The sequence below is a fragment of the Stegodyphus dumicola genome, chromosome 2 (genome assembly GCF_044657685.1).
Source record: "Stegodyphus dumicola isolate Sdum_Otavi_A_Nest chromosome 2, ASM4465768v1".
Taxonomy (NCBI): Eukaryota; Metazoa; Arthropoda; class Arachnida; order Araneae; family Eresidae; genus Stegodyphus; species Stegodyphus dumicola.
In genome coordinates, this window is record NC_140769.1 from 93,711,787 (window position 1) to 93,728,313 (window position 16,527).

Genomic DNA, 16,527 nt, shown 5'->3' on the forward strand with positions numbered 1-16,527 from the left:
CGTTTTCAGATTTTACATTACGCCCAATTTTAAGGTTTTGTGTGTTACTTTCATTTATTAAATATCATGTTCTTCGCACTTAAACCATAGAATTCAATTCAACAGCAATATCGCGAAATAATTTTAAAATGAGCGTATCATTAGAATTTCCGAAACACAGTCTCGAGCGTTGGAGATAATTCCCCCCCCCCCGTACAATATTGTCATTGCTCACTTTGAAATCGTTGAGTTTGTTTATCAAGAATTCCTTACAGTATTCCAAAATATGAAATCGATAATAAAACAAATTCCAAATTAGGGCTTCCAGATGACCATATTTGGTGGAAGATTACGTTATTCAAAATCTGATGTCTCTAAGTACCGTTGTTTTATCACAATGCGAGAAACATACATACATTTATGAAGATTCTTCATTATTTAATTTCTTTAAATATAATACAGGGCTGTAATATTTGATGGCAACAGTTTGAAAAGTTAATCAACGCAGAAAGTGAATCGACGCAAAATGCCAAAACGAAATTAATAGCCCTTCTGGGCTAATTTTATTCGGATTTAAATTGCTTATTATTTGTAAGATTGCTGTTATGAAAATTAGTCCATTTTCTCAAACATATACGAAACAATAAGCTATTTAAATATATGTTTATTATACTATAGCTTACTGCGGGAGATGAATTTAGCTATTGCCTTTAAAATATGTAGTGAAAGATCCATAAGTAGCTGGTATTGGTATAATAATAACAATAATTTTAATAATAAATGAAGTTAAGGAAAAGTTGTATAGAAATGAATGATAATATTTATTTTATTACTCGTTTACTTTTATATTTAATAAAAATCACTTTGCTCATTACTGTGCTTAATAAAGTTCAGAACCTCTAACATATGATAGCATACGTCGAGGCGTTGCAACCATGGCCGGCGCTAGGCATTTTGTCGATCGGCGTAAATTTTGAAGGTTTTTAAATTTTGCTTTCCAGTGCATTAATAAATTAAAAACCATTTTCAGCTTCTAAATGCCTCTGCCTTGTGTATTACCTAAATTCCAAAATTTTTGCCATCCCTAAATTTTGCTGCTCATTGCTTTTCTAAATTCTAAAAATTTTCCCGCCTTTTAATTCTACCGCTCCTGCTGTGACATCAGTCCTGGTTTCAACGAGTATCAGTTTAAAGCTTACGATTATTTAAAATTCTTGTAACATGTTTATTATTCTAGTATTTCCGAAAATAAAGATGTTTCTATGTTTAATATCAGTCTTATGCTGTCAAAAGTCTGTGATTAAAACATCTCTTGTATATTTAAATTTTCAATACTATACCGATATGCTTCTATTAAAACAAATCTTCATTAAATGTTAAGGTACGTTAAATCATTAACATTTTAAAAATTTATTTTAATGATTCTGTTCAACTTATTGTGTTGCGAATATTCGATTCTAATTAAAAAATAGGAACTTTGATTAAATACTCTGGATTTATATATTAGCTTCAAACTGTCAAATCAGATTTTAGTTGAAGAGCGGTTATTATTCAATTATTTTTATTCTCCATTTCAGATATTAGATGAAGAAATAAATTCCATTTTTACTTTCAGTACGTGTTGAAAGTATTTCTGCTGTCTTGGCTAATTCGATAGCAGTATTAAAAATTCGAACAAAACATAGATGTTTGGCGACTTAACAGTTATGTGCAGCAACCCCAAAATAACAAGCTAAATTTCAGAAAAACGAAACCCTTCCCAGCAGGGAGCCTATTAGTGCAATCACTCCCGTCAAAATTGCTGGGGGAAAGAAATCCTAACGCGAGCGTATATATGCTTGCTGGCCGCTTAGAGCAAGATTTTAGTTGGACGTATATATGCTTGCTGGGCGCTTAGAAGAGGATTTTGGTTGGACGTATATATGCTTGCTGGCCGCTTAGAGCACAATTTTGGTTGAAAGTATATATACGGCTCGGCCACTTGGAGGGTTAAATGTAATCCCATTTACTCTAAGCTGATACTTATGACTAATGATTATGACTCTAAGTTGATACTTGAAAGGGATTTTTTCGTGATGTGTAAGTACGTATATATGCATTTCGCATAACTCAAAAACGATTAGTTCTAGAATTTTGAAATTTTGTATATGGGCCCGTTATAACATCTAGATGTGCACCTCCCTTTTTATTGAAATCGGTAATACTACAAAACGTAAATATGTATATTTTAAAGAAATTATAATTAAAGTACATATATATATATATATATATATATATATATATATATATATATATATCCTTATAATTAAATGTAAAGTACACAGATATATATATAAATATAAAATAAAAGCCAAGTAAGGCGAAAATAAAAGCCTTGGTTTTTATTTTATCTATTTATCACTAAGTAAGTTACTTGGCTTTTATTATTTTACCAGAGTATAGATAGAAAATTGGTTATGTAGCCTATTCTTCTAAAACGACGTTTCGTCGCTGCCTTCCCCCACCAATTCCCTTTTTTTTCGGTTTCGGATTATTTGGTTACGGCAATGCACACTACGGCTATTGCCCAAGAGAAGGGATGCCTTCGTGGAGGACTTTTTAAAGGAAACTGACTCATATGCAAGTTACACATGGGGAAAGCCATGAAAACTCCCGTGCAGCCAGCCGTTAGCCGGGAATTGAACTTCGGAACGAACTATTAGTCTTCAGCGACTTTACCGCTCGAGCGCTGGTGGGTTCTTCGCTGTTTGCAAAATAGGTGTTCACTTTACGATAAAGCAAGCACCTGTTTTCTTCAATTAAAACAGGTTAGACGATTTGACTCTTAGTACTTCATTCTCACTTAGCTTTTGATTTCTAATATTGATTCAATATTTTCTGTAGACATTCTGATTAGAATAATGGATTTCAAACATGTGCAAAAGGTGTGTATCTGAATATAATAAGGTTTTTATAACATACGGCCCATTTTATTAATTTATAAAACAATATTATCGCTGTTTAGAACCACATTATCGCTGTTTTGAAAGAAAGCAAAAATGTGACAAATGTATAATGAACATTAATATACATGCTTTACTAGAAATTCACCCTTTCGTCATTAGCGGTTCTGATGAAAGGAATGGGGAGAAGCAGCAAACGAAGTATCGAATAACCGACAAATAACGAAATCTAATCTTTAATGCCGTCTGCCAGTTTCTTTAGCCCTCCAGCGGTAACGTCGTTGAACACTGGTAGTTCGGTCCGAGGTTCGAATCCCGCGAACGGGATGGCTGCATGGGTGTTTTCGTGGTTTTCCCCATGTGTAAAGTGTATATCAGCCATTTCCCTTAGAAAGTCCTCCACGAAGGCATCCCCTCTTTAGGCAGATAGCCCTACTGTGCTTTGCCATAATTAAATACACCAACACCAACCCAGTTTCTTTATTTGTATTTGGGAAAGTTTTATTGTCATTATGAAAAGTGAAATTTGATATAGATACCGCATAACTTTTTAAATTATGCTTATTTTTGCTGCACTTCATTTAAACTTATTTCCTCGAATTATTCTAACTTAATTAAGCGATACCCGAAGGCAAGTTACAAATGGCATCAAACACTGCAAATTTTGAAATTAAATTTCCCGGTCAATCTCTGTCTACGAGACTCAAACTTCTTGTATTTTTATTTTTTCATAACGAGTATAAAACTTTGCCAGCTATAAATATAGGAACCAGAATACAACATTAAAAGTTAGATTTCATAATTTGTCCAAAATTAATTCTTTTTAAAATTTGACATTGACAAAATATGAATATTTTCGTCATTTAAAATACTTCTGTATTTTTGTTGCACCGTACTTAAACTTGCTTCTTCGAGTTATTGACATTAAATTACATTAATTCCGTTATCTATTAGAAAATAATTATAGCAAATCATCTAATTACGTTCATTAATTAAAATCTATCATTAATTAATTTAATAACATTTTTCTAAGGTCACTTTCTAAGAGATCTGTATTTTTGTGAACATAAACAAACATTGGTAGTGAACATCACCTTTTTAAGACCACGACATGTAAAATCCTCTAAAAAGCATGAATGGTTGCATTTAAAGAGGACCCATTGCTTTTAATAAAGAATGTACATTAATGTTAATTATACATGTTTTTGGTGTGTGTGCCAAAATAGTGATACCGTGGTTCTGTTGCTTTAGAAATGTGTGAAATTAAAAAAATGGATACAATATAACAAAAATGTTGTTATATTTAGATACAACACCTTCTGAACACGTCTGAAATTCATTCTTCTGCTCAGCATAATTCGTCTGCGTAAAATAATAAATAGTATTAGAAATCAAAAGCTAAGTCGAAGTAGAAACAGTCATCTCTTCTAAACCATTTTAATTGAAGTAAACAGACGTTCGTCTTATCGTAAAGTAAACACCTATTTTTCAAACAGCGGATAAAACGGGAAAGAGGGAATTGGTGGGAGAAAGGCAGCGAACGAAATGACACTTTTTGGAGTTGGAATGAAATGAGAAAGGACGAAAAGGTACTAAGCCAATAAGACAAGGTCTGGTATTTTACTTTATTATTTAACTATTCATCATAAATTTAAGAATTATTTTAATTTTTATTTGTCTTTACATTTTTGTTAAATTTTACTTATAAGTATTTTATATTTCAGTTGCTAATTATTATGTTACTTTAATTATTCATTATTTTAATCACTATTTTTTATTATTTTAATTAATAAGTTTTTTACTAAGTAATTTTTTATTATTTTAATTACTAATTAATGATATTTTTGTAATATTTATTTTATTTATTTATTTTTTATTTTATTTTTTCCTATTTTCCTGACGGCCTTCCGTAGGCGCTTCTGACTTTTGTGACACAACAAAAAGAGGTGAATTATTTCCATCCAAGAATACGACGTAAAACTCCCTATCGCATAGGGCCGTATACCGATCCCTAGAGCTGTATACCGATAAAATAGGCTCAGGATACGAATACCGATGGATTTTACCGAAAGTAACGAGAAACGATACGATAGTAACGAATACTGGTTCACCGAGTAACGAATACATACGGGTACACAATTTCTCGTTACTTCTACAGCACTAACTAGTAGAGTTGACAAGTTCACAGCAAACTCATAACCAAAATAATTAACCAAATTACCAAATTACTAACCAAATTACCGAACCACTAAACGAAATACTCTTCGACAAATGCACAGCTTCCTGTTTCATTCTCACAACTGAGTTTATACATTTATATCTATTAAAAATATAAAAAAATATGAATGTAGTTAAAATAAAAGTTGTGTCTCTTTCAAAACAAAATGAATTCATCAGTGATTTATTTTTTTACCCTCCCCCAAACATGTTCAAAGAGCATATACACTTCAACTTCGACTTCGTAGACTTTGTTTATTTGTTGTTCAGATGGTTAAATAGTGTTTTGATGAGAAATTTTTTTGTATATTTTGTTAAGGTTTGATTATTTAGTGTTTAAATCCAGCTGAACTTTAAAAAAAAAATAACGTTTTACGGGCTTTTCAGTTTTTATTTATGTTTACGTGACATTCTGAGGTAACGTACTTTTTTTTAATGTTTTAGCTAATTGACTGCATTTATTTAAATGCGTTGATATTTATCCTAGTTGCCAGCCCTTCCAATTTTCATCAAATCTCCCGGTGATAACTGATTCCCCCGTTTTTAGCCGTTGATAAGGAAAATCTTTCTCAGCTCTGAACAAAGTGTAATGACAAATTTAAATTGTGCGAATTCCATTTCCTATTAATCTATCTGTGCAAAGGCACAGCTTTAGTATTAGTCCTTTTTGGCGAGAAATTTGTTTGGCGACATTTTGGAGTGATAAATGAAAAATTATGATAACCTTGGTATCCCTAAATACTGAGCTTCAAACATGCTGCCATTTCTGTCCACGTAACTTTAACGAATTTGATAGGTATCAGAGCTTTGATGGCAGGAGGGATAAATTGTGTGTTTTTCTTAAAGTTACTTTTGTGTTAGGTAAGCACAACATTTAAAATACTTTTTAAAAAGCCAAATTTTTGATAGTTAAAACTGGTGCTTTTAATATTACATCACATGAGACTTGACATTTTTTCATATGTCAACTCTGCATATTACTATAAACTCCACCCCCCCAGGAAAAAAAAAAAACACATTTTCAGTAGCATGAGGTAAACTCTTGGTGTTTCCTTTGCTAAGGAGATCAAAATTACCATGGTTACCTCATTTTAGAACTATAGGGATGTGTAATTGCATGAATTCATAGGTTCAAATCAGGACCAAAATCAGGTTTCATTATTGCTTTTATAACATTTTCATAATTTGTCTGACTATAAAAAATATAATGTTGCTTAGATTATGGAATATATTGCTTATAATTTAGAGTTCTCAAATTTTGTAAATCTTACAACCTAACAGCTGTATTATTACTTCACTGAGTATTATTACTTTTATTAATAGTATGTTGACATAACAGTCGACTTTTTATTTTAAATTTTATGCAAATTTTCTACATTACTTAAACATTTTATCTAACAGAAATCTGAATTTTTGTAATAAAAACTCCATAATAAAAGTAAGAGTACAATTTATATATAAAAGTTTGACTACATGGCAAGCACTTAGATACTGATTTCAATGTCTTTAAATGTTATTATCATTAAGTTTAGATATATTCTTATTAAGTTAAGATATACTTTTATTCTATTATAAAGTTTAGATGTACAGAACAGAAGGCACACTTTGTGCTTACGACTCAGTCAACCACTTGTGGCAAGATAACTTATGATAACAATTAAGTTCAAATGTAAAATTTAAATTCAAATAAATTTGTAGCCCAAAGGCTGCACAAATCAATTTAATGCAAAGTTGGTTAAAAACTTAACTGGCATGGAATTCAACTATCAGCAATTATAATGCAAGGCTGAAGACTACAAATCTTTTCTTATCTAGCAACCTATTAATGTGGCCTGAAAAGGCAAAACACGGTTTGTTTTACAAAATAAAAACTTCATTTGGATTCTGGTGAGAAAACGGATGGAGGAAATTGACAGTAAAGATCCCAAGCATGAAATAACTCTGGTTACAAAATAAAGGAACGTTACAATATACTTTGTTCTCTCATTAATTATTCAGTACATGAAATAGTGTAATGCGTTTTTTTTGCATCACATACAAATTATTTAGTTTAAATGCTTTCCAAAACTGACAGGATTTTGCAAACATATTGACCATATTTTTTGATCTATAGATGCAACACTTCTTCTCTTCAGAAGTAAGATTTAGAATTAAGAAATAAGAAAATAAGAGAGAATTATGAATAGAAAATAAATACATATGCTGGCTAGCAGAAGAAGGATCCCTTCATAAAGTACTTTTTAAGAGAAACTGGCTCAGATTCACATTACATCTACGGAAAACTACTAAAACTCCCATATAGCCAGCCTGAACTACCACTGTTCAGTGGCTATCATTCCACCACTAGTGGATTCCAATGACTGTTCGAATTTTTCACAGAAATCATCATTTACAATGATTGTTGTATTATTACCATTGGTACAAAATTTACTCATTATGATAATTTAATTTTAGCTTTTAAATTATAACCATAAATTACTTGTAATAAATTGAGGGATTAAAAAATACACACTTCTTAATATTTTTACCATTTACAATATTTAATCATAAAAAGTATTTCTAACACTGGTACAAAACTTGCCCATTATAATTGAATTTGATTTTCTTCACTTTGAAATATTTTTTTATTTCCTTTTAATAACAGAATCTAAGAAACTAAAGTAACATATACTAGTTTGAAATGCATTTATTAACCTTTTGTAAATTTCATTATTCATAAACATAAAAATTAACCTTTTTTAAATTTAAAATATTAATGTTTAATACATTATATTTTGTAATTAAAAATATTAACATATTGTAACTTTCATTACTCATAACATAATAATTGTCATAAATTCATTTACAGTAGTGTTTCAAGAATTTATCATAGCAGTACTAGAAATATTGAAAATTAGAGAAAGACTGTTTATTCTGATTAAGAGCTTATTTTTTAGGATTGTTATTTAGTCTAGATCGGGTTTTGTTGACAATCCACCATTTTTTTCCGATCTTCAAAACCGGGTCTACCTTGGCGACCTAAGTTTGTCGCCAAATAAAAAAATCGCCAAAAGGACCAATACTAAAGCTGTTCCTAATCTGCTGCTTTTCAGCATTTCTTATTAAATTTTATCTGAATTGTCTTAATTTACTATAATCATTTATAAAAATTATTATTTATGAAGATTCAACTAATATTTAATCAGTTAATATTTGTAAATAATTTTGCCTTATATCAATGAATGGGTTAGAATAGAGAGAAGGGTATCTCTTGTATTATCGTAAAATTGTTGTTCGTAAGGGCTTGGGATGTTGGTTAGGAAGTACATTGTTTATTTTTAGGTTTAGATTGTAAAATGGCTTAATGTGGTAAGATTAATTTGAAGTTTCTGCATGATTTAGAAAGAAAGGGGAAAAGAACATTACTTGACTAGTGTGTAAATGAAGGTTTACTTAGTAGCCATCATTAAGTGTCCTGTTTGTAGGAAGGAAATGCGTATGGTCGAACGTCAGATGATAACGGCGCTACAGAGGGTATTTTTACTCTTATTTTGTGAATTTATGTGGTGATGCCAGTATACAAATTCTAGTTCAGATAATTCTACAAAGTTTTTGGATGCTGTTAAGGAATTTTTTTTTTTGGTTAGAGTAGAGAGAAGGTGGGTAATGTACAGAATCGCCCACTTATTTGGCACATTTTACAAGAGTAAAAAGAATTGGATTTTTGTCAATTTCAAGTGAAAATAGGTTAATATGTACATGGAGTCAAGGGAGTATTCAGTGCCATTTTTGTGCAATTCTGGGATTTTTTTAAATTTAAAATAGGTCAATGTGTATATTTGTACCGAGTATGTGCAATTCTTAAAGACGCGCCAAACAGTGGGTGATTTTGCACTTTTCCCGAGAAGGGACCCTTTTTATTATCGCAAAGTTGTTTCATTTATCATTAAGTTGTTTAATGTATGGTAGCTTGAGTAATTGTGGAAATCCTATTATGATGTAATCGGTTGCATGATTGCAGTAAATTTGTAAGGGCTTGTGGTATGTGTTGGTTAGGAAGTATATTGCTTGTTTTATGGTTTAGATGGTAAAATGGCTGAATGTGGTAAGATTAATTTGAAGTTTCTGTACAATTTGGAGAGAAAGGGGAAAAGAGCATTATTTGACATGTGTGTAAATGAAGGTTTACTCAGTAGCCATTATTAAGTGTCCTGTTTGTAGGAAGGAAATGCGTATGGTCAAACTCGGATAATAATGACGCTATGGAGGATATCTTTTACTCTTATTTTGTGAATTTATGTGGCGATGCCAGTATACAGATTCTAGTTCAGATAATTTTGAAGTTTTTAAATCCTATTAAGGAATTTTGTTTGAATGAAGACATGTTAATTCGTAAATAAGGTAAGTGGATATTTCCTTTGAGTAGTGCAAAGATGAATTTCCTTATGTTATTTTATTGTTTGATTTAAAATGTAGTTTATTGAGATTATGTATTTTTTTCTTGGCTGCTCCTTTGACTTTTTAAGTGAATATAGTTCAATGTGTACATGGACGAAGTCAAGAGAGTGTGCAATTCCCTGATATTTTTTCAAGTGAAAATAGGTCGATGTGTACATGGATAAAGTCAAGGGAGTGCACAATGCCAGGTTTGTGCAATTCTCTGATGTTTTTTCAAATGAAAATAGGTCAGTGTGTACATGGATACCGAGTTTGTGCAATTCTTTGTCTTGTTACGAGGGCTATCCAGAAAGTAGATTACGTTTTGGAATAAAAAAATAAACAAAGTATAGGAAACAAATTTTATTATATACAGATGAAAGCCACACTCAAATACTACTTTTCTACATAGTCACCATACAAATTAAGGCATTTATCGTAGCGATGTACGAGCTTGGAAATTCCTTCGTCGAAAAATTCGGCCGCCTGCGCCTTCAACCACTTCGTTACCTCTTCTTGCAGCTGTGCGTCGTCATCAAAACGCTGCATAGCCAGCCACTTCTTCATTGCTGGGAATAGGTGGAAGTCGCTCGGTGCCAGGTCGGGACTGTACGGCGGATGAGGAAACAACTCCCACTTAAAAGATTCAAGAACTTTACGAGTGACATTTGCCGTGTGGGGCCGGGCGTTGTCGTGAATCAACAAGATCTTAGAGCTCAACATTCCTCTGCGCTTGTTTTGAATTGCTCTTCTGAGTTTTTGGAGAGTTTGGCAATACCTTTGAGAGTTTATTGTAGTGCCTCTTTCCAGGAAGTCCACCAAAATTACACCTTTTCTGTCCCAAAAAACAGTCGCCATCATCTTCCTTGCCGACATTGTTTGCATGCATTTCTTGGGTTTTTGGGGAGAACTTGTGTGCCCCCACTGCATTGATTGCAATTTCGTTTCACAGTTCACATGTTTCACCCATGTTTCGTCACCAGTAACGATGCGATCGAGTAAAGAGTCACCATCCTTATGGTAAGCGTCCAAAAAGTTCAACGCTGCAGCCATTCGCTGATTTTTGTGGTCCTCTGTCAAGATTTTTGGAATCCATCTTGCACAAAACTTGTGGTAACCAAGCTTTTCGCTGATGATTTCGTGCAACAAACTTCGCGAAATTTGTGGAAAACTCAAAGAAAGTTCCGTTATTGTGAAATTTCGATTTTCACGGACTTTAGCATCGACTTTTTCGAGAAGTTCGGCGGTCACTATGCTGGGTCTCCCACTTCGATCTTCGTCGTGAACATTGGTTCGGCCATTTTGAAATCTTATGACCCACTGACGCACTCCACCTTCAGTGATAATGTTGTCCCCATACACTTCACGAAGCTGCCGATAGATTTCTATCGGTTTACAGTTTTTTGCAGTCAGAAACCTTATTACTGAGCGCACCTCGCAGCTCGCGGGATTTTCAATTAACGCAGACATTTCAAACCGTCACAGTATCTGAACGGAGCACAGCACGAACCTCTCACTAGCACGGCTAGATGCAGACTGAGCTGCGCAACGCTCTGACCCCAAGATGGCCGCGCTAGCCCCGCCCCTAGCGGACACAGACGGAAACGTAATCTACTTCCTGGATGGCCCTCGTATTTCAGCTTTGTGTAGCGGCAAATTTTAGAACAAAAAATTGCCACTACACAAGTCAAAGAATTGCACAAACTCAGTGTCCCTGTACCACCAAAATTAGGTAATTTTCGCCAAGAGGTACTCGTAAGTATAGTTTTACCCAGTGAATGTTACAGTACTAAGTTTATCTGCAGAATAGAATCTACATTAATTATTAATTTATTTTCGTCATATTTTAAAGTACACTGATAAACAAAAGCTTTCGATTTACATTTTATATATTGTACATAGGTAGAGGATTTTAGTGCAATTGTATTTTTCTGCACAATGTAACATGAAAAATATAGAGAAGAAAGTTATGCCAGAAAAGTAAAAATACAGGATAAGTCCATTTAACACTGAGTAAATGGGTATCTCGCTAATTTGGTGAGATATTGATCCAATCTCTGTATCACCATAATAGATATTGTAATTGAACATCCTCATATCACCATCTAGTTATTGATATTTGCTTGTCTGCAGTGGTACATCACAGAAGGATTATCGCCTTCATTGAAAATATGTTCACAGCAATTAACGGATCAGTGGAGATTCTGATGTCTCTTATTAAGGAGCACTTGGCAAAGGGAAGAACTATTACAATTGATGAATGGCAGGCATGGGTATTATGTACATTAGACTGTTAATCATTCCATAAATTTCTTTACTTTGACAATAGGTGCACATACCCAGTCTAAAGAATCGAACAAGCGGCCTCTGAAAGTAAAAAAAAGTGGTGTTCACAAGAAAAATCGGTTAATCTTTAGATTATGGTAACTTGGTGATTTTTTGGCGACCAACTCTCCTACAGCAACCCTCTATTATTTTTTTCCCCACCGGCATTTTGTCTTCACGAAGTAAAGACATGTTTCTTTTCTTTTTATCTACTGAACACTTCTTCCAACAATCTACTAGCCGAATTACACTTATCTAGAAATTTTATCTAACAAAACTGCTTAATCATGACAAATATTCACTGCAAAATTGGGAAAAAGTGCACAAGATTATACTCCTTACGCGTTTTTCATAACACATACACATAAACCATGTACACGTTGACTTATTTTTACTTGAAAAAACATCCCAGAATTGCACAAAAATGGCATTGCGCACACTCTTCACTATATCCATGTACACTGCTTTTTTCTCATAAATTAGAAAAATTTCACAAAAATACATGACAATTTTCTGAATCTTTAAACCCAGTAAAAAGAACATATATGAAATTACCTGATCGCGAAAAAGTGTATACTCTTTCCAAATATGAACATTTCCACATATAAAATAAATAAAATATCCAAAAACGTTTACCTCTAAATCATCTATTATATTATAAACGTCACCAACAAATTCATACCGCAAGCATTACAAATACTTAGTGTCAAATATTTAAATTATTTCCATACACGTTTACTTCAACTAAAACGTATACCAAATTCCTACAAACATAAAATTCACAAAATAACTACCATTTAATTAAAATATAATTAAATTCAAAAACACTGCTTAAAATATAAATAAGCACATACATTAAATTAATAAAAATTAGCTTACAATCCTAATTACTTTAAACTAAATCATTGCTAATAACAATTTTCGCAATAATACCAAATTACTTTACTTCCACCTTACATTTAGAACAATACATAAAAATAATATCCTCAAATAATTAAAAATACTAACTTACCTAATCTTCTTCAGAATCTTGCTTACATGGTGGATGTACTTTTATTATGTATTCAATAAAATTATTGAACGACTTTTTCTGCGAATTTTTCCTCCACACTTACTCCGCTAAATAAAAAGCAAAATTCTGTTTATCACAATGCCTCGGAATGTCGCTTTTTATAGCACTCCACGTGCCCTCTATTGTATTGGTATGTGCACCTGTTTCCGGGTCTTTAATATTTGTGGTTCACAGCAAGATGTTTAAAACCTTCATGTTCCAAACATTCATACGATTTTTCACTTTAGACAGCGCCATACAATCCCAAAATTATTCAACCCTACTTCACACAACACACAATGAAGCTTAATACAAAATAATATACAGCCACAGATATTTTTTCAAATTCCCCCCTTTTCCGATTAAAGAACCGTAATTTGTCCATTAATATCACATGACATATCCCATGATCTCTCATTTCCCTCACACAAAATAATGCGTAATCGGAACTGAGTACTGCTCACATTATTACCAAAGTCCCAGGTAGTAACCTTTATCACCTCCAAAATGTCGCCAAACTACCAGTTACCATATTCTAAAGATCAGCCGAAAAATCTAGCTGAGCACGTCCTCAAACACCTGTTTCAGCTTGAAGTTAAACATAATGGCCAGAACCACTCATGGAAATTTTAAGTGCAATTAAAAATTATATTCTTTTAAGGTAATACATCTCCTTCAATGTACTGTTAATGGCATAGGTTTTTGAAAAAAGGGGGGAACTTTTTTAGGGCCATAATAATCTGAAAAAAGAAAATTATTGCTGGATATAAGTATGCACATTTTTTAAAACTCTTTTGTAATATTTCTATGATAATACTAACATTTGTTTGACTTTTTTATGCTAATCTTCACTAGCATTTGCTGAAGATCATGCTTTTCTACCAAATGTGAATTGTATTAAATACCATGTTGAACCAACTCATTTTCTGTATTAACGCTTTCTTTTAAGATTTTCTTTTTGTATTTTTAGGCTGTATGGACAGCATTGGTAAAGATTGTAAAGAACTGAAGCGACATTATGAAGCTTGTTTTAATTCATGGTATTCTGAAAGTTTTTTAAAGAATAAGAATGGGGACATGAGTATTTGTGAACCACTTTTCCAAGAATATCAAAAATGTTTAAAGGTAATTTTTGATATATAATTATATATATGTGTGTGTTTTAAAAAAATTGGATTTTTATTAAAGAAGGTATCTCAATAGAAACAGTTGAATTTTTTTATGCATTATTTGTACTAAAAGTTTTCTGTTTTCATTTATTTATATTGGGCAGATTAATGATAGTCCACAGAATGGATGTGGTTTGGAAAATCTTCTGTGGGGCCTATGGCTAAGTTCACAAAACATGTTGTTTCTGTTTTATTTCTTTTATTTATGTATATTTTCGTACTTCTAATTGTTTTCTATCTTCATATAAAGAGTATTTTAAATTATACCACAAAAATCTTGAAATAAGTATGTTAATTATTCCCGAACATATTTCTTAAATATTTTCCTGTTTCTCAAGATTGAAGGGATCTGTCAACATCATGAAGGAATTCCACATTTAAAAAAAAAAAAAAAAAAAAAAAAAAAAAATGCCTGGAAGGGTCTGTTGTAGATCAAAACTAGAACTTCATTACCACGAAGAAATTTATTTTAATATTCATTTTGGGTAATAATACAATTTTATAAGTAAGAAAATGGTTTTGAAGCAGTATTAATCAAGCTATTTGTAGATCAGGTCTTCTTAGTTGGTGAGAAATTCTGTCTAAGAAGCGAAGGTAAAAATATATTTATGGGTGCCCCTTGGCGAAAATTGCCGATTTTTGGTGGCACATGGATACCGAATTTGTGCAATTCATTGACTTGTTATTTTGGCCTTGTGTAGTGATGATTTTTGCACCAAAAATTCAATGTTTGACCATACACATTTCCTTCCTACAAACAGGACACTTATAATGGCTACTAAGTAAACCTTCATTTATACACCAGTCAATTAATGCTCTTTTCTCTTTTTGTTCTATATTTTACAGAAACTTCAAATTAATCTCACAACATTAATTCATTTTACTATCTAAACCACAAAACAAGCAATGAACTTCCTAACCAACACTCACCAAAATCCCTTACAAATCTTTTCCCATCATTCAAATTCACCGCAATCATGCAACCAATTGTGTCATAATAGGGTTTTCATAACATTCAACTACTCAAGTTACCATAAATGAAACAAGAATTTCGTGATAATAGAAGGGGCACCCTTAAATCTACTCTAACTGCAGGGAATTTTACAGTCTCAGGCAGAAGAGTTCAAATTTCAGACTGTAATCTAAAAAAATTCATGACAAAGGCGTATGTGACGTCACATGACAAAAGGGCTGGAAAAGTATATTTAGGCATCATGTAACTACAATAAAATCTATAGAAATATTTCCTTATTTATATATATCTTAAATGCAAAAATAATTTATGTATTAATAAACATATTAAACATAGATATATATTACAAAGGATGAATTTTAAATTATGTGTACTTTTGCAACATGCAAACTAGATTGGAAACAAAAAATGCCAGGGAGCATGATATTTTATCATATGTTGAGAACAGGGTACAGAGCTTTAACAGCTTAGAACTATTATTGTATTGGGTTGTTCAGAAAGTATTTTCATTTTTTCTTTTTATATGAAAATGAAAGAAGATTTTCTTAAAGTGAATAAATATTTTATTGAATTATGTATTGTTCATTCTGGTCCAATACCTTTTGGCATTTTTCTGTAAAAGCTTTTGGCGTGTTACCAAACTTGTATGAGATCTCGGATTATCTTAGTGGAACACTACACCTTTTCTATTGAACAATTCTGGCTTTTTCTGTTAAAGTTAGTCATTCAATTTATCCAGCTGATGACAATACACTTCAGAATTGATCATTGTGCTTTCCAGTAGAAGCTAAAAAATAAATAAAGATTCCTTTGAAATCCCACCACACGTATTGCATCACCTATTTTAAGTGAACTGATAAGTTTTATCCCCTTAGCAAATGATGTTTTTGTAACTTTACCTTTTAAAGTTTTCCTTGATAAATATTATGATATTAAAAAAATGTGCCACTTTTATTAAAATTAATTTTCTCCCTCCTTCCCCCCCTTTTTTAAAAAAAACCATTTTAATGTTAACTTTGGGAATGCAAGAGGGAAAAAAAAAAAAAAAAACAGAAATTTTGACATGCAGTGTAGCTAGCAAAAGTAAAAATTTATGGAAGTAAATTCAGAATATATAATATAAATATTGTAATATTTTTTACAAAGTTAACTAAATTATATATGGTAATTTTTACTTAAGTATTTCTTTTCTTTCTTTTTTAGATTGCAATAAAAAAGAACAACATTCCACTATGGGAATTAGAAGGTGAAGCACTTAGCAATGGAAAAAAATCAGCTGAAAGTACAGATGCTTCATAGCAAGCATGCTTTAAAAACATGCAACAAATGCTTAGTTGTGCATAAATGCAAAATCACTCATTTTTAATGGTATGCATTTGTCTATGTAATGTCATTTTTAGAAATGGTAATTTTTTTTAATATTATATGTATTAAAACATATGTTTTAAATTCATT

The 16,527-nt window shown here is 31.8% G+C and overlaps 1 protein-coding gene across 1 annotated transcript in view; it reads left to right on the forward strand.

Moving 5' to 3' along the window:
- The first annotated feature begins 5,832 nt into the window (after positions 1-5,832).
- Positions 5,833-16,527, forward strand: part of LOC118180486 (TP53-regulated inhibitor of apoptosis 1-like) — a 28,923-nt gene continuing 18,228 nt past the window's right edge. Inside the window, exons 1-3 of the mRNA XM_035349571.2 lie at positions 5,833-5,999; positions 13,901-14,055; positions 16,276-16,440. Of these exons, the coding sequence (XP_035205462.2) occupies positions 5,855-5,999; positions 13,901-14,055; positions 16,276-16,371 (396 nt within the window). The 5' untranslated portion in view covers positions 5,833-5,854 and the 3' untranslated portion in view covers positions 16,372-16,440. The remainder of the gene's footprint in view (positions 6,000-13,900; positions 14,056-16,275; positions 16,441-16,527) is intronic.